The 19,597-nt window shown below is 39.9% G+C and overlaps 1 protein-coding gene across 1 annotated transcript; it reads right to left on the bottom strand.

Annotated features, from left to right (window-relative positions):
• Positions 1 to 1,607: 1,607 nt before the first annotated feature.
• On the bottom strand, positions 1,608 to 13,792 carry MRPS36 (mitochondrial ribosomal protein S36). Its single transcript, XM_043584834.1, has 4 exons — positions 13,657 to 13,792; positions 5,605 to 5,668; positions 3,314 to 3,501; positions 1,608 to 2,795 (listed from the first exon to the last, which is right to left on the bottom strand). The coding sequence occupies exons 1-4, from the start codon at positions 13,696 to 13,698 to the stop codon at positions 2,778 to 2,780; spliced, it is 312 nt and encodes a 103-aa protein (XP_043440769.1). The 5' UTR covers positions 13,699 to 13,792; the 3' UTR covers positions 1,608 to 2,777.
• Positions 13,793 to 19,597: the final 5,805 nt, after the last annotated feature.

Below are 19,597 nucleotides of genomic sequence, written 5' to 3'. Positions count from 1 at the left end.
AGCTTTCATGATGGCCCCAATGAATCTTCCATTCTGTATGAATGTGCTTGTGCAGTCTCCTCTGACAGTGAAACAGGCTGTTCTGTGTGACCTGTAGAATATGACAGAAGTGAGTGTTGTAACTTTTCAGTCTGGATCATAAAAGGCATTGCTCTGCCTGCCTTGTAAGCATAGATCATTTGCTCTGGGGTAAGTCAGCCACCATATCATGAATTCAATCAGGTAGCCCTGTGAAGAGGCCTATGTGGGGAAGAACTGGGGCCTCCCACCAACAGCCAGCATCAACTTGCCAGCCACGTGAATGAGCCACTGGAGGTAGATAATCTAGCTCCAGTCAAGCTTCCAGATAACCGCAGTCCTCGCTGGCATCTGATTGCAGCCTCATGAGAGACACCGAGCACAACTGCCAAACCAAACAGTCCAGAATTCCAGACCCAGAGGAACCATGAGCTATTAAGTGATTATTGTTGTTTTTAGCCACTACATTTTGGGTGTTTAGTCATTAAGTTTTTTTTTTGTTTTTTTTTTTTATTTTTTTATTTTTTTGTTTTTGTTTCTTCTTTTTTTTAGTCATTAAGTTTTCAGTTGCTACAAAGTAATACATAATACACTGTGTATTATCCCACTGTATAGTATTGGAGAGGAAAACTGAAAAACTTGAACAAATTCAGCAATTTGCTGATGGTTACACATTTTAAGTGCTTCACTCTGAAATGAAAATACAGGCTATTTAAAGCTAAGCCAGAATTCTTTCTGTACTATCCTTGTTGGGAACTCATCCTGTGACACCAACTCCCACTGAATATGCCTTTTTGCCATACTTGTGTTCACAGATTCTATAAAAGTGATCTATTTTTTCACTGCAACTTTCATGGTAGGATCTGTAGTAAGGTGAACTTCAGACAGTTCTAGTATGGGGTTCCTGACTGCTAGCCCACAGTAGTACACAAATCACTCTTCATTACTTGAACCCACTCTGTTTCTGAAAGCAAAAAAAAAAAAATTGTCCTTGGCTTCCTTTTACTGAAATGAAAAAATTACAGAGAGAAAAAAGAGAATGGTGATATTTTTTAACAAAACTTTCCAAACAGGTTTAAAAAAAAAAAAATCATGGGGGCGCCTGGGTGGCTCAGTCGATTGAGCGTCCGACTTCGCTCAGGTCACGATCTCACGGTCCGTGAGTTCGAGCCCCGCATCAGGCTCTGTGCTGACAGCTCAGAGCCTGGAGCCTGCTTCAGATTCTGTGTCTCCCTCTCTCTCTGGCCCTCCCCCCGTTCATGCTCTGTCTCTCTCTGTCTCAAAAATAAATAAAAATGTTAAAAAAAAAAAAATTAAAAAAAAAATCATGAATCATGTTATGAATCACCAGAATAGCTTATTGCTACCACCAAATACCAGTCTCATATTTGATAATTGAGATGGGCAATATTTATATTAGGCCACAACCCTGGAATATAAAAAGAAAAAAAAAAAAAAGAAGAAAGAAAGAAAAAGTAAAGCTTAATTGGCAGGCAACTGAGCGATACTCAACAATTTGACTCGGTCTATTGCCCACTAGCTACCCTTACTATTAAGGATGACTTCTTTAAAGCATATTCTAGAAATCATTCAAGGTATGGAAGAAAATTTATTTAGCTTTGTGAGGCTTTAGTTTCACAATAATACATACCCTTGGCATTTTAAGACCTTATTAAAGTTTCATAAATTGCCTTAATAAGGTAAATATCTAGGTCGATTTTAAGAGGCTTTCAGACATTAAGTTTGAGAAAGTTAGTGGTTATCAGAATTTGCACACATGATGACAAAACAGTAAAATAAATCAAAGAATAAGACTTTCTTAACAGCCCTAATAACATAGTAAGTTGCAGTTTCTACTCAATGTTATATGTTTCTATGTTATATTCATTTTCTTCTGAATGTAGGTTACAAATAATCTTTTGTATTAACTCCCAGTTTTACTACCACAAAGTCACCTGTTTTACCTTGGCTGTATTTTTATTATTTAGTGTAGGGTATGGTTTTTTAAACTAGTTATACTCCAGTAATTTTGTGAATGGAAAAATATAAAGAAAATTAACAACAAATAATGGAGTCATTCTTTCACTGATCCTCATCCAACTTCAGGAAAATCACTTCCCCAAAGCAGCAATTCTATCTGATAAATCTTTCCATGTCTTAAAAAGAAACTGAGGGGCGCCTGGGTGGCTCAGTAGGTTAAACTTCTGACTCTTGATTTCGGCTCAGGTCATGATTTCATGGTCATGAGACTGAGCCCCACATCAGGCTCCACAGAGCTTGGAGCCTGCTGAAGATTCTCTCCCTCTGCCACTCCCCCAGTTACGTATGTGCTGGGGAGGGGAGGGGAGGGGAGGGAGGGGAGGGGAGGGGAGGGAGGGAGGGAGGGAGGAAGGAAGGAAGGAAGGAAACTGAAACAAAAGTGAAATTATGGGAAACCTATGACAGTTTACTATATTTTGTGTGCTTTTAATAGCTCAACACTGATAATACTTGATAATCAAGAGTAAATTAATAGGCTACATTTAAAAATGTATACTTTAATAAGTATATAAACAGTTAGGTAAGCTTGTGGAGAAGCTGACCAACATACATATATTAGGAGATACAAGTGTCCATCTAAATTTTCTATTTCATTTTTTTAACAGAATATTTATTCAAGTTGTTTAATGTAGCTTCTCATGTGCCACTTTGGAAGTCCTTTATTGTAAAGACTATTCCTTTGATGGCAAACAGGCAAACAGCAGCCACACTGTCAGTGATTATTCCGGACCTCCACGCTGAAAAGGAAAAAATAAAGCAAAAAGATTAGGTTTAAATTTACAGAAGAAATCTTTTCATGGACATTATATAAATTGACACCATTTTAAGCAAATGATCATCAGGTGTTCAATAACAATTTCGGTTTTTCATTGCTCTTAGGCACTTGTATCAATGTTGTAAACAATTTCTGATCAGGAAGGAACTCAAGGTTGACCTTGATTGGTGATGCTCAAATTTCTTGGCCTCATAAGCCTTTCACATTGAAAAATTACCAAGGACTCTACTGAGCTTTTTTTTCATGTGGTTATAGCTATTGCTACTTAACATATTATACTTCTACATATATATTCCTTCAGGTACTTTTACTGAGCGCTTGTACATGGTTTATTTCTCATAACCCTGTCCTACCTGACTATCTTGGTCTTAGCTATGGACCCACTGTGACAAGGAATGGAAAGAACAAGCATATGAAATTCCAAAAGCCAAAAATGTTCAGGTGTTTTGCACAGTACTATGATAAAGAGCGGTGACATACTTGGATAAATTCCATTTCTTCTTGAGACACAAGCTTCCTTCTGTATTTCTGAGGTAATGTTTTTATTATTTCTGCAGTGTCTGGAGGACCCTGATGCATCAGCAAATCTGGTGATTTACTTCCCTTAGAATGCTGTGAAATTGAAGAAGAGTGAGATGGTAGTCCTGCTGATCTCAAAACTTCTGATACTGAAAAAAAATGTAATTAGAGAAATAAATTGCTCAGGTGTCTTAAAATACTATTTTGAATGATCTATTATTGAGTAATCAAGTCATTCTTCAAATGCTGGGTATAATTCTAAAATGTATTATTGAGTAGCTATAAATTGGGTAGCTATAAATAATTTCAAAAAGTTCTTTTTAAAACAAATAAGGAAGAAGCTTTAAGTTAATGAATTACTAAACTGAACAAGTTTATAAAATATTAAATTTCTAGGGAGTAGAGTATAACCCATATGAATAATCTACACACTTAAGTTTTGTCATATGGTGGTGTTTACAGGTAATATAATAGGGAATAAGAAAGTTGGTATATGAAGAGAATTTTTCTCAATACCTTTATACTTCTTTATTCACCTATGTATTTTTTAATGTTTATATATTTTGGGGGGGGTGTGCATGAGCAGGGGAGGGGCAGAGAGAGAGGGGACAGAGGATCTGAAGTGGGGTCTGAGCTGATAGCAGAGAGCCCGATGTGGGGCTTGAGATCATGAACTATGAGATCATGACCTGAGCTGAAGTCAGATATGTAACTGCCTGAGCCACTCAGGTGCCCCCTTTATCACCTATATCTTAATTCTTTAAGAGTTACAATAAGTTAGGGGCATCTGGGTGGCTCAGTCGGTTAAACCTACAAAATCGGCTCAGGTCATGATCCTACGGTTCATGGGTTCGAGCCCTGCGTTGAGCTCTGTGCTGACAGCTAGGAGCCTGGAGCCTACTTTGATTCTTTGTCTCCTTCTCACTCTGCCCCTCCCCCACTCACACTGTCTCTCTCTCTCTCAAAAATGAATAAACATTAAAAAAAAAAGTTACAATAAGTTAAATTAAAAATATCCCTATAAAACTTCTTCCACTCCTCCCTGAATTAAAGATTAAATATCTTATAATAAAAACAGGGACAATCATAATGATCAATGAGTAATGTATAGAATTGTTGAATATATTGTACATTGTAAGTTAACTATACTGGAATTAATTAAAAACAACAGAGACAAAGGATTTGCTAAAAGTGAGGGATAAGGGGAAAACAGGACTTGTTCAGAATCTTCAATTACTTTATAATCAATGATTACTCAGGTCTAAGGCAGTCTGTATCTACTGACTGAATGAATATATCAGTCAATGAAAGAAAAGGTTAGCTGGGAGAAAAATATAAGAATGGCTACTGTGCCTCACAACCTCTCCAATGTAAGCATGAGAGAATCTTTTAAATAAAGGACAGAAGAAAACAAAGAACAAAAATTTCCCTGTATAATCACAATATCATTCAAAATTCAGAGACGGGGTGCCTGGGTGGCTCCATCGGTTAAGTGTCCGACTTTGGCTCAGGTCATGATCTCACGGTCTGTGAGTTCGAGCCCCGCGTCGGGATCTGTGCTGACAGCTCAGAGCTTGGAGCCCGCTTTGGATTCTGTGTCTCCCTCTCTTTCTGCCCCTCCCCTGTTCATGCTCTGTCTCTCTCTGTCTCAAAAATAAAAAAACATTAAAAACAAAAAAATTCAGAGACAGGGGTGCCTGGCTGGTTCAGTTGGTGTAGCACGCGACTCTTGATCTCAGGGTTGTGAGTTCAAGCCCCACAGTGGGTGTAGAGATTACTTCAAAATAAACTCTTAAAAAAAGTTCAAAGACATGTTCTATTGAGTCACTACCTTTTTAAATGGAGGTAATAAGAAGTTAATTTCTGGGGCGCCTGGGTGGCGCAGTCGGTTAAGCCTCCGACTTCAGCCAGGTCACGATCTCGCGGTCCGTGGGTTCGAGCCCCGCGTCAGGCTCTGGGCTGATGGCTCAGAGCCTGGAGCCTGTTTCCGATTCTATGTCTCCCTCTCTCTCTGCCCCTCCCCCGTTCATGCTCTGTCTCTCTCTGTCCCAAAAATAAATAAACGTTGAAAAAAAAAATTAAAAAAAAAAAAAAATAAGAAGTTAATTTCTGCATGTGCAACTTAATAAACTGTTTTGATCTAAGCTATAATGGTCTCCCTGATTTTAAAATGTGAAATAATGCCTATAATAGAATATTCACGTATAAATATATCTGTACCTAATTTTTAAAAAGTCTAAAACACAACTTACCATTGGGTTTAGGATTGTCTCTTCTGTCAGGGAACCTTATTAATGGAGTATGTGGCTTGACTACCTAAAGGAAAAATAAAATATATGGAAAAAAAAAAAAAAAGATGAAGCACTAAACTCATTAACTCTATAAAAAAACAATGTACTGAACTTCATAGATACCTTTGTTAAAACAAAATAACTTAATATTTGACAGCAACTTGAATATTACTATTTTACTCTTCCCCAACTAGGAAAGCTGGTCTATGAACTTTTAATTTATCTTATCTACTCTTCATAATACCTTTGGACTTTACACATTAGAAGACATTTTACTATACTACCAACTGACCTCAAAACAACCCTATGAAAAAAGATGACACAGATTTTATGTTGTATGACATATAATTTATGTTATATGCTGCTGGGTAAGAATTAGAAGTGTCCTGACTTATATTGAATGTTGTTTTCCTACCACGGCCAATTATCTAGCAGTGCAGAACAGGATAAAAAGCATATTGAAAATTAGCTAATTTAGGGTGACTAGGTGGCTCAGTCAGTTGAGTGTCCGACTCTTGATTTTGGCTCAGGTCATGATCTCACAGTTCATGGGATCGTGTGCGGGATCGTGTGCAGACAGCCTAGAGCTTGCTTGGGATTCCCTCTCTCCCTCTCTCTCTACCCCTCCCCTGCTCATGAGCTAAGTAAATAAATAAACTTAAAAAAAAGAAAGGAAGAAAGGAAGAAAGGAAGAAAGGAAGGAAGGAAGAAAGAAAGAAAAAGAAAGAAAATTAGGTAATTAAAAAAAAGCTTTTTCCAACTATAAAGTAACACATGCTCACCAGATTAAACATTTGTTGGCCCTTTTAGTCTTTTTTCTAAACCCATGGAAACACGTATTTGCGAATATTTTTATTTATTCATTCATTTATTGAAATGAATGTTTATTTTTTGAGAGAGAGAGACACATAGAGTGTGAGTGGGGGAGGGGCAGAGAGAGAGGGAGACAGAATATGAAGCAGGGTCCACCCACTGAGCTGTCAGCACAGAGCTCTACGTGGGGCTAGAACTCACAAACTACGAGATCATGACCCGAGACAAAGTCACACTGAGCCACCAAGGCACCCCTTGATTTTAAAACAGATATTTGCACGGACTTCAAGCTGTATTACAAAGCTGTAATCATCAAGACAGTATGGTACTGGCACAAGAACAGACACTCAGATCACTGGAACAGAATAAAGAACCCAGAAATAGACCCACAAACGTATGGGCAGCTAATCTTTGACAAAGCAGGAAAGAATATCCAATGGAATAAAAACAGTCTCTTCAGCAAGTGGTGCTGGGAAAGCTGGACAGCGACATGCAGAAGAATGAACCTGGACCACTTTCTTACACCACACACAAAAATAAATTCAAAATGGATGAAAGACCTCAATGTAAGACAGGAAGCCATCAAAATCCTCAAGGAGAAAGCAGGCAAAAACCTCTTTGATGTTGGCCTCAGCAACTTCTTACTCACCATGTCACCGGAGGCAAGGGAAACAAAAGCAAAAATGAACTTCTGGGACCTCATCAAAATAAAAAGCTTCTGCACAGAGAAGGAAACAATCAGCAAAACTAAAAGGCAAATGACAGAATGGAAGAAGATATTTGCAAATGATATATCAGATAAAGGGTTAGTATCCAAAATCTATAAAGAACTTATCAAACTCAACACCCAAAAAACAAATCATCCAGTGAAGAAATGCGCAAAAGACATGAACAGACACTTCACCAGAGAAGACACCCAGATGGCCAACTGACACATGAAAAAATGCTCAACATCACTCATCATCAGGGAAATATAAATCAAAACAACAATGAGATACCACCTCACACCCGTCAGAAGGGCTAACGTTAACAACTCAGGCAACAACAGATGTTGGCGAGGATGTGGAGAGAGGATCTCTTTTGCACTGCTGGTGGGAATGCAAACTGGTGCAGCCACTCTGGAAAACAGTTTGGAGATTCCTTGGGGCTCCTGGGTGGCTCAGTCAGTTGAGCGTCTGACTTCGACTCAGGTCATGATCTCTCGGTGTGTGAGTTTGAGCCCCGTGTCGGGCTCTGTGCTTACAGCTCAGAGCCTGGAGTCTGCTTCGGATTCTGTGTCTCCCTCCCTCTCTGCCCCTTCCCCACTCATGCTGTCTCTCTCTGTGTGTCAAAAATAAATAAACATTAAAAAAAATTTTTTAAAGAAAATCCCATCTAAAAAAAAGAAAAAACAGTATGGAAGTTCCTCAAAAAATTAAAAATAGAACTACCCTATGATCCAGCAACTGCACTAGTAAGCATTTATCCAAGGGATACAGGTATGCTGTTTCAAAGGGGCACATGTATCCCAATGTTTGTAGCGGCACTATCAACAATAGCCAAAGTATGGAAAGAGCCCAAATGTCCATCGATGAATGGGTAAAGAAGATGTGGTACATATATATACAACAGACTATTACTCGGCAATCAAAAAGAATGAGATCTTGCCATTTGCAACTACACGGATGAAACTAGAGGGCATTATGCTAAGCGAAATTAGTCAGAGAAAGACAAGTACCATATGACTTCATTAACATGAGGAATTTATGATACAAAACAGATGAACACAAGGGAAGGGAAGCAAAAATAATATAAAAACAGGGAGGGGAACGAAACATAAGATACTCTTAAATATGGAGAACAAACAGAGGGTTACTGGAAGGGTTGTGGGAGGGGGGATGGGCTAAATGGGTAAGGAGCATTAAAGAATCTACCCCTGAGATCATTGTTGCACTATATGCTAACTAACTTGGGTGTAAATTTAAAAAATTAAATTAAATTAAATTAATAAAAAAACCCAGATACTTGCAGGGTATTGCTGTTTTACCCCTAGAATTCTAGATAATGCTGTAGAGGAACTTCCTGTTTTAAGTTTGTTTATTTTGAGAAAGAGAGAGTGCACGAGCATGGGAGGGACAGAGAGAATCCCAAGCAGGCCCTCCTGTGCTATCAGTGCACAGCCCGACGTGGGGCTCAATCTCACAAACCAAGAGATCATGATCTGAGCTGAAATCAAAGTCAGATGCTTAACTGAGCCACCTAGGCACCCCTGCTAGAGAGAAACTTAAATGGACCTTTCAGCATGAAATTTTCTGAATATACAATGCTAAGACTCTAATGAACAGTACTATTTTCAACTAAAGTAATCTAGAAGTTGCTCTGTAACTAGTGATATTGAGCTGTATGTTTATCTCCAAAATATTTGTATATATGTACTATATAATACATTAAAATTTTTTTTTAATGTTTGTTTATTTTTTAGAGAGAGACAGAGTGAGAGCAGGGGAGGGGCAGAGAGAGAGGGAGACAAAGAAGCTGAAGCAGGCTCCAGGCTCTGAGCTGTCAGCACAGAGCCTGACGCGGGGGTTGAACTCACGAACTGTGAGATCATGACCTGAGCCAAAGTAGGACACCCAACCAACTGAGCCACCCAGGCACCCCACTACATAATATACATTTCATATGAATACGGAAATAAATAGGCTTGTTGGGACTGGCCTGAAAACCCCACTATAATTGTGCTCCTGTGAGAAAATGCTGGAATAGAGTTGTCTCCCTCAGCATAAGTTCACGGTCCAGTCTAATGGTAAAAAACAAAACTCTAATGTCACACTGTGTGTCAATCTGTGAAACTGAGCCCCATGTCCGGCTCCATGCTGGGCAAGAAGACTGCTTAGGATTCTCCCTCTCTCTCTTCTCTGCTCATACACATTCTCTCTCTCAAAACAAAACAAAAATGAAACCCAATTCTCCCTCTAGTAACTATTTCTTCCTTTTCACAGCCAATCTTCTTCAAAGAATGTTCTATCCATACGCTATCAACACCCCATTTAAAAGCTTTAAAAATGTTCAACAGCTTTCAGGATAAACTTCAAGCTCATATTTGGCATTCACTAGGCCCATCCTGATCTGCCTCTCCCTCCCTCTCCAGCCTCACTTCTCACCTCTGTCTTCTGCATCTTTTACTCCAGGTATTCTGAAGTACTTTTCTGTTCCTAGATCAATAAGCCAATGATTAGAGGACAGCTAATCTCCTGCAAAAGGCAGAGTCAGAGAACTAGCACTTCTGCAGTACTGCCAGGTATGCAGTAAATGTTGAGGAAACATTTGCCAAGTGTGAACAGAGACCATTTGTAAGACAGGACTAACTGTATAGGTATGTGAGTATGTATACACACACTTAAACAATGATACGTACACGAGAGAAAAATCCATTTCAACAATGCTTACGCACACTTAAAAATATGACATAATATGCCCTTATAGATTAAATTTCCAGACTGGTGTCCTCTTTGGTTTTTTTTTTTTTAAGTTTATTTATTAATTTTGAGACAGAGCACATGCATATGAGAAAGCAGGGGAGCAGGAGAGGGAGGGAGAGAGAGAATCCCAAGCAATCTACTCAATGTGGACACAGAGCCAGACTTGGGGCTCAAACCCATGAACTGCAAGATCACAACCTAAACTGAAGTCAAGAACTGGATGCTTAACTGACTGAGCTGCTAGGTGCCCCTGGTGTCCCCTTTTTTAAAAGGCATCTTCCTAAATATATGAGTAGAGCCAGTAATAAACTGTAATATACTGTAATAAACCCTAATAAACAAAAAATGAAATAAACCCTGATAAACACATTACACAATTTCAACAGCAATAGAGACAATCTTAATTCATCACCCCTTCCTCCATTAAACAAATCCCAACCCTCTCCTCTAACCTGTTAATACCTTCCATATGTATCACTAACATAAAAAGATTTTTGTCAAACCATAATCTCTACACATTTTACCACAATAAATTAAAAATAATTCTTTAATATCATCTAATACTTAACTTATGCTCAAATTTTCCTCTCTCAGAATCTGCTTTTTATTTATTTTAAATTAAAAAAAAATTTTTTTTTAAAGTAGGCTTCAGGCTCAGTGCAGAGCCTGAACCCACGACCCTGAGATCAACACTTGAGCTGAGATAAAGAACTGGACGTTTAACTGACTGAGCCACCCAGACACCTCAATATTTACTTAAAAAAAATTTTTTTTTAAATGTTTATTCATTTGTGAAAGAGAGAGAGACAGAGACAGAGCATGAATTGGAGAGGGAGAAAGGGAGACACAGAATCTGAAGCAGGCTCCAGGCTCAGCTGTCAGCACAGAGACGTGGGGTTCAAACTCATGAACCATGAGATCATGACCTGAGCCAAAGCTGGACGTTCAAATGACTGAGCCATGGAGGCGCCCCAAAATATGCTTTTGAATTCTAAACGTAGGGTTATGTGGATGGCTCAATTGGTTAAGTGTCTGACTTTGGCTCCAGTCATGATCTCATGCTTTGAGAGTTCGAGCCCCACATCAGGCTCTCTGCTGTCAGCACAGAACCACTTAAGATCCTGTCTCCCTCTCTCTGCCCCTGCCCCACTCACTTTTCCTCTCTCTCTCAAAAATAAACAAACATTAAAAAATTTTTAGACTCTAAATGTAAACACAAAGAAGCAATTCCTTTTTTTTAAATGTTTGAGGGAGAGAGACAGTGTGTGTGCAGGTGCTTGCACAGGTGTGCGTGCAGAAGACAGGCGGAGAGAGAGGGAGATAAAGGATCCAAAGCAGGTTCTACACTGTCAGTGAGTCTGAAATGAGGCTCAGACTCACGAACCTTGAGACCACGACCTGAGCCAAAGTCGGCACTTAACCAACTGGACCATCCAGGCACCCCCAAAGAAGCAATTCTACCAGTGTATCAGTTGGGTAACATAACTAAGGGGGGAAAAAGGAACTAATCCAAATAACTTTCATAGTACTTATACTCTGTACTGTCATCTAAAGGCAATGATAATAATAAATACAGTACTAAGAAAACTTGAACTTTTTACTTAATATGTTGGTGTTGGTAGCTGTATAAATATAGCAATTTTGAAACCATTTTGAATCCATTGTAGGACTCAGCAAATGAGTACATATAGTTACAGCGATGTTTGGAGGAACCAGGGATTTGCCTGTGAGAGAAAGTTTGAGCCACCCAGGCGCCCCTATAACTTATTCTACTAAAATTATTTCTGAATACCTTATAGTCAAGCCAAATTTCTCTACTTAATATTGACACCATGCCTTATGAATTCCCATCAGTTTGTGCCAGTTTGCTGAAATACTACTCTTTCTTTAAGGTATGAATTAAGAGCCAAATTCTAAGTTCTATGGAGGCACCATGTCTGGCTTGTTGGTGCTATAGTCTCAGCACTGAGTACAGACGTGACACAGAAGTACTCAATAAATTTTGCTAAGGTTATATGTAATGATTGCATAATGTTAGCAAAAACCACTTTGTATTATGAATATGAGTACAAGTCTTTGCAGCTCTGTCAGAGGAAAACAGACCATTCCTTACTGCGCATCTCACAGTATCTTTTTTTCTTCCTTATCAGTAGTTAGTAGCTCATTACTGTGTACTATTCCATTTTAATAAATCTACCGCAATCTGTTTATCCTCCTAATGGACATTTGGATTTTTTCTGGTTTGGGGGTCATTATGGCATAAAGTGGCTACAGACATTTTTATCTAAGTCTCTTTGTAGGTATACGCACTCATTTCTCTTGGGTTAAACCTATAAGTAAAACTGCATCATAGGGAAGCTATATTTAATTACTGGAGACTAACAGAAGTTTTCCAGAGTGGCTATTCCATTTATACCCCTAACAACAATGGATGAGGGTTTCAGATGCTTCACACTGTCATCAGTACTTTTGGTACTGACAGTTTTTAAACTCTGAATAATTTTGGTAGATGTAGTAGTACTTCCTGGTTTTAATTGGTATTTTCCTGGTAAGCAATGAAGTTCCACATCTTTTCACAGACTCGTGTATCTTCTTTTGTGCCATTTCAACTTTTTAACCCATTTTAAAATTGAGCTATGTATTATGAACATGTATGGTTATACATTACGGATACCAACCAGTTCTTTGCCCAATGTTCTCCTAATCCTCATATTATCTTTAATTAGTTAATTCTTAATATCTACCTACTGAATGAGTAATAGAATCATTATGCAATGGGACCAAAGGCTAGAATCTAAGATTATCTTTCTGACTGAAACAACTTTAAGAAAAGGTCTTTTTAAGACATGTATTTGTACAAAGGGAAATGCATTTCTTATATCGAAGTTAAAAACCATACAGTACACTTCCAGAATTTAAAAGAGATTGTGTAAAACAGCCACAAAAGTGGAGGTTGTGTCCCTTTATATACCAACTTTACCTGTCCTATTTAAGTTAGCGATCACAACTGAAGAAGCAAATACAAAAGCTACCAGGAGTTAATTATTGATGTGTGGATTAACAAAGTTCCTCTAGCTACCAATACAAACTCAGGGCAAAACAAAAATAAAAACAAAAAACTTGGGTAACAACAAAACATGTATTACAAACAAATAATATATATTTCCCCCCCTCCAATTGTCCCCATCCAGCCTGTAACCAGACGCTCGGATTGGTGAGGGAGTATACGCCTGGGGTGAGGACTCCGCCCGCGGGGCCAGTTCTCTGGCCATTCCCAAGACCTTGAAGGGACACCGGGTCAGATGCACGGTTCGCTTCCTTCCACGCGCCGTTACCGCCTTCCTTCCAATTGGTTGATGCGGGACACCGCAGACAATACTAGACGCCGATTGGCCGAGACTATTGCCAGGGCAGCCTAGCCCACAGACTCCTCTAAGAGGGCTACTGAGGTCCTGGCAGGATACAGTCTGGGGACCGCGCAGCAGCTCTTTGCCTACGTGCTCATACACAGCACTCCCGCGGCCTGACTCGAACCCTCGGCTTTGGTCTCCGGCTCATTGCCCGACTCATTGGGTTCTAGGTCCAATTTTCACACATATCCTCGGGCGGTGCCGCTGGCCCTACCCAGGGCCGCGGTCACCGCGCAGCCTCCGCCACCGCCTTTTCTTCCCAGCGCCTTTGCTATAATCAGCACCATCCCTACCGCCCACGGTGCGGAAAAGTGACCAAATTTCCTTACCTGAACGACCCTGCTGGCAGACGCCATCTTGCTGCCCATCATGACCCCGAGATGGGGCAGCTTCCGGGGCGCTTGCTAGCCGCAGAGATAACAGGAGACCAGGGCAGCTGGGGGGCGGGGCCTGCCTGTGGCGTCATGGAGGAGGGGCGAGCGTGCGCTCGCGCCGGATCCTCCTCCACTGCGTAGCCAGCCCACGTTGGGCGCCGACCCGCCCCGCCTCAATTCACGCCTAGGAACTGCCCCACGTGCTTTCCATTGTTTTGTTTTGCCCGCGAAGGTTTGTGGTGTTGGGTTTGTTTTGCTCATCGGGTTATGAGTAAACTAGGGCCATTTCCTTTACAGATAGCCAGTTTCTATTTTAAGTGGAATCCAAAATTTAGCCCGAAACCAAATAGGTAATACAAAGTCATGTGGCATCCTAAAACTAACGAGTTCGTTAAACTTGGGAGTTAGTGGCAAGCTCAGAAAGAGTAGGCATTTCGAAGTCTATACAAGGCTACCTCTTACTCTCTGCCTTACTGGCGTTACTTGATACGGTCTTGTTTTCTCTGCCATTAGTCCTGATATTAAACTGCCGCCTGATTCCAGTATGAGAACTCAGAAGTTCATTTTTCTTTTTTAATTTTTTTTTTTGTTTATTTTTCAGAGAGAGAGAGAGACAGAGTGTGAGCGGGGGAGGGGCAGAGAGAGAGGGAGTTAGACTCCAAAGCAGCTCCAGGTTCTGAGCTGCCAGCACAGATCCCCACCAGCCGTGGAGGGGTGGGCTTGAACCCACCAGCAGTGATACCATGACCTGAGCCGAAGTCAGACACTTAACTGACTAAACATAATTCTTCAATATCATTCCCTCAAAATTACATGAAATTTTGTGAACATTAATTTTTATGTTGTTATAATTTCTGATACACAATATGTTGTGGCCATTTAACATAATTTTGTAGGTAATGTAGCCATAAACGACTTCAAGCACAGTGATAAATTTGTTTTGATGACCTAGGTTGGCGGCTTCTGAATCTGGGAAGAGTTTTAAAAATACTTTACCAAGCGCCAAAATGGGCCCTTCTAATAAAATTTAAACTATGCTGAAACACTAGTTTCACCCATCCAACTGGTCAACATACATAATTTGGGTAACACATTCTGGGGCGGCTGTTGGGAAAGAGGCACTCACACACATCATTGGTGGGATCAAAAGATGGTATTTGAAAACTTACATACTGAATGACTCCAACTATATGACATTTTGGAAAAGGCAAAATTATGGAGACAGTAACAGGATAATTGATTGCTAGGGACAAATAGGCAGAGCACAATGGTTTTTAGGACAGTGAAACTCTTCTATGATACCATAATATAAGTATGTGTCATTATACATGTTAAAATCCATACAATGTACCACCTTTGAGGGATAATGACATGTTAATATAGGTTCAGTTGTAACAAACATACCAGGCTACAAGGAATGGTGTTAGTGGGTAAGGCTGTGAATGTGTAGGAGCAGTAAGTATATAGGAACTCTACTTTCTCTCAATTTTGCAGTGAACCTAAATCCAATAAAAATAAAAATAAAGCCTAGGCCAAAAAAAATTTGTTTTGGGGCACCTGGGTGGCTCAGTTGGTTACGCATCCATGTCTTGACTTTGGCTCAGGTCATGATCTCATGGTTTGTGAGATGGAGCCCTACATCAGGGTCTGCACTGACAGGGTGGAGCCTGCTTGGGATTCTCTCCCTCTCTCTCAAAACAAATAAACTTTATTTTAAAAAATTGTTGTAAGTCACCACTGATGAAACCAGATACTGTGTTCTTAAAGCTCAAAAGTGGTGACTATAGTAGGTAATACTGTATTGTGTAACTGAAATTTGCTAAGTAGAACTTCAAATGTTCTCACCAAAAAAAAAAAAAAGAAAAGGTAAATATGTGGGGTAATGTGTTAACCCAACTGTGGGAATCTCTTCACGATGGATATCAAATCATGTTGTACACTTTAACCATCTTACAACTTTGCCAATGACCTCAATACAGGTAGAAAGCTCAAAAGCAGCAGAAGCTTAGATTTCTAGTACAGAGAGAAAAAGCAAGTTTCTATGTAAATATCTACATCAGATTCTCATTCTGAAGTCATTTAAAAGACACAGACTTTCTGGGTTACTTTTATAAATAAACGCTTTTCATTTTCCTTTATGACTGTGTTTAAGAAATGAATATGGACAAAGAAGTGCCATGATTTAGAGCCTTTATTAAAAAATAAACTTTCCAGGGGCACCTGGGTGGCTCTGTCAATTAAGCGTCGACTTCAGCTCAGGTCATTATCTCATGGTTTGTGGGTCCAAACCCCGCATTGGGCTCTGTGCTGACAGTTTGGGGCCTGGAGTCTGCTTCGGATTGTGTCTCCCTCTCTGCCCTCCCTGCTCATGTAAATGAATAAATTAAGTAAGTAAGTAAGTAAGTAAATAAATAAATAAATAAATATAAACATTAAAAATTTTTATTTAAAAAAAGTTTTAAAAATAAACTTTCCAGGACACCTGGGTAGCTCAGTTGGTTGGGCATCCAACTTTGGCCGAGGTTGTGATCTCATGGCTCAGGGGTTCAAGGCTTGCGTCAGGCTGTGCCCTAACAGCTCCGAGTCTGGAGTCTCCTTTAGATTCTATGTCTCCCTCCCTCTCTACTCCTCCCCCACTTGTGCTCTCTCTCAGAAATAAACATTAAAAAAATAAACTTTCCAATTCCTCACATACACAACAGTTTCCTGGGAATACTTGGTGACAAATTCAGAAAATGTCAAATGCAGTACAAATTATTGGTCACATTGGTATGGATTTTGTTTGGGGGAGTCAGGAAAATAATGACTTTTCTCTAATGTGGGCTCATTTATTTATTTATATTATTTTTTTAATGTTTGTTGATTTTTGGGAGACAGAGTGCAAGCGGGGGAGGGGCAGAGAGAGACATAGAATTCAAAGCAGGAGGTGGGGCTTGAACCCCAGGAAACATGAGATCCTGACCTGAGCTGAAGTTGAACACTTAACTGACTGAGCCACCCAGGCGCCCCCTACTGTGGATTCATTTCTAAGTGTTGACATTCATACTCCTTCACAGAATTCTCATCCAGCTCCCTTCTGGATTAATTCTAGGATGAAGATGATAAAGTAGTTAAAGTGAAGGGAGCAAATTGCCTTAACCCCCAAATCCTGTCTTCTCTTCCTACTGCCACTCGGTTTCTATCAGCCACCATCAGATCTGTAATCAGATCATTTGATTACTTACCCCATTCAGACTCTCTGATTTTTGTCTACACCCTCAATTCTATTATTTGACTATCTTCTTCCTTTTTTTTTTTTTTTATGTTTATTTATCTTGAGAGAGAGAGAGAGAGAGAGAGAGAGAGAGAGAGAGAGCAAGTGTGAGCAGGGGAGGAGCAGAGAGAGAGGGAGACAGAGAATCCCAAGCAGGCCCCATGGCCTGCACGTGGAGCCAACATAGGGCTCAACCTCATGACTGCAAGATCACTACCTCAGCTGATATCAAGAATTGGATGCTCAACTGACTGAACCATCCAGGTCTCCCTTGATTATGTATGTTCTTAACGTTACTATCTCTGGGCCTTTGACTCCTTTCTTGTATGGTATACCCTGTTCCTGATACTGGCTGTAGATCTCTTAGGCAAAACCATGAATAACAGCCTTCTGATGTAATGCAATATGAAGTACCTAGTCACAACTGTAATTTTTCTTGATAAAAAAGTTTGAGAGACGCCTGGGTGGCTCAGTTGGTTAAGCATCCAACTTCAGCTCAGGTCATGATCTCATGGTCTGTGAGTTTGAGCCCCGCGTTGGGCTCTGTGCTGACAGCTCAGAGCCTGGAGCCTGCTTCAGATTCTGTGTCTTCCTCTCTCTCTGCCCCTCCCCTGCTCATGCTCTGTCTCTGTCTCAAAAATAAATAAAAACATTAAAATTTTTTTTTAAAAAGTTTGAAACTACAAAAAAAATTGAAACTATATTTAGTAAAGCAGATCTAAGTTTTAGTTTAAAGGAATACAGAGGTCAAACAAGCTACATAAACTACTCGGAAGCAATCAGACAAATCATAATAGAAAATGGTCTGCAGGTCAACAGGTTTCTTTAAGTCAGTCGACTGTAAGAAAAATAGGGTGCCAGACATATAATCTTTTGCAGCTACTCAGTTCAATTATTAACCCAGTGTAGAGGGAAAACAACCAGAGATCATATGTAAATCTATGGGCATAGCTTTGTTCCAATAAAACTTTATTTACAAAAACAGGCAGCTGGTAAGCCACAGTTTGCTGATCTTTAACACGGATCAACCAACCAACCAAAACAACTATGACCACCACCAACCACATTTAAAATCTACATTAACAAAAGCACTGGGTACCTGGGTGGCTCAGTCGGTTAAGAGTCTGACTTCGGTTCAGGTCATGATCTAACACTTTGTGAGTACGAGCCCCCATTGGGCTCTGCTCAGACAGTGCAGAGCCTCCTTGGGACTCTCTGTCTCTCCCTCTCTCTGCTCCTACCCAACTTGCTCTCTCTCTCAAAATAAACAAACTTAAAAAAAAAAACAAAAAACAACAAACCACTGGTCCAAATTTAAAGACTGACAGATGTAAAAGTAAAATATTTGAATCCCCAACTGAGAAAGCTGTTCAGGACACTCTCTAATGCCCTCTTCAGATATGGCCAATGTTAGTAATGCAAAGGGAGAACACAGCAAAGGGCAGAGTCAAGAAAGGAACTTCTTCCAGTGAGCAGCACAAAAGCCTAATCAAAACATGTTCCCTCTCCTTAGGAAGGAGCACCTCCTATCATTTGCCAAGCAGGATTTCAGAATCGCCAACCTTGTCCACTATTGTTTGCTGACTGCGAAACAAAAGAATTTGTCTTTTCAGTTTATAGATCTCCAGATCATGAAAAGTCACATCTGGACCTGATGGGAAAGACTATCAAGAGATCCTGAACTTGGGAACTGTTATGACTGGATGACACTATTAACTTTATTTCCTTGGGCAATGTTGTGCCTTTTACATGCACAAGGAAAGTTAATATTTAAGACCAAGATGGCAGACTGTGGTAGACTGTACTCTTTCCAGCAGATACCCATTTTCTACCCCCAGCTCTGAAACCTAGCACTCCCTTGCTCTGGGAGTATACTTTCCTGTCTCAGTGATGTCTGGCATGGTGAAGAGAGCCTTGGTGGAAATACCGTACACTTCTAAGTAGAAACTTTAAATGTGCTTCTGCAATTTTGCTTGGTCACATAAACCATGGAATGTTTCATATAGTGAATGCTCTTCATGTCATCTAGAGATCAAACTATGGACCTAAGAGCGTTATCAATGTTTGTTACAATTCAGTACTTCAGGAAAAACTGACTAATGAAATTTCTCTCTCAGAGTTGGACTTTGGAAGGGAACACACAGGATAATAAAATCCCAGGAAAATACAGAAAGTTTTTCAGATGATGATAAGTCTTTGTTTCAGGAAGGCATTTTCCAGAATAATGCTTTTCCATAAGAAAAATATAACTTGAGCCAAAATCGTCACTTAGCCAACTAAGCCACCCAGGTGCCCCTCAATTAGAGTTTTCAAAACATGGAATGGGGGTCACCTGGGTAGCTCAGTGGCTTGAGAGTCTGATTCTTGATTTCAGCTTGGGCCATGATCTTGTGGTTTGTGAGTTCCAGCCCTGCATCAGGCTCCATGCTGACATTGCAGAGCCTGCTTGGATTCTCTTTCTCTCTGCCCCTCCCCCACTCTTTAAAAACAAACAAACAAACAAACAAAAGGAATGAGATGCTATACAAGAGGCCAAGTTCTATTTTTTAGAAGTTTATTTACATGTTTTTTAGTAATCTTTACAACTACTGTGGGGCTTTAACTCATGACCCCAAGACCAAGAGCTGCATGCTCTACTAAGAG

This window comes from Prionailurus bengalensis, chromosome A1 (assembly GCF_016509475.1).
Source record: "Prionailurus bengalensis isolate Pbe53 chromosome A1, Fcat_Pben_1.1_paternal_pri, whole genome shotgun sequence".
Lineage (NCBI taxonomy): Eukaryota > Metazoa > Chordata > Mammalia > Carnivora > Felidae > Prionailurus > Prionailurus bengalensis.
Note: the sequence above shows the minus strand (reverse complement) of the source record. Positions and strands in the feature narration are given on the sequence as shown.

Coding starts and splice junctions, on each gene's coding strand:
- MRPS36 (XM_043584834.1), bottom strand. CDS start 13,698: ATGATGGGCAGCAAGATGGCGTCTGCCAGCAGGGTCGTTCAG. Junction 5,669..13,656: donor CTGCCAGCAGGGTCGTTCAG/GTAAGGAAATTT, acceptor TTTTTCCTTTAG/GTAGTCAAGCCACATACTCC. Junction 3,502..5,604: donor AGACAATCCTAAACCCAATG/GTAAGTTGTGTT, acceptor ATTTTTTTTCAG/TATCAGAAGTTTTGAGATCA.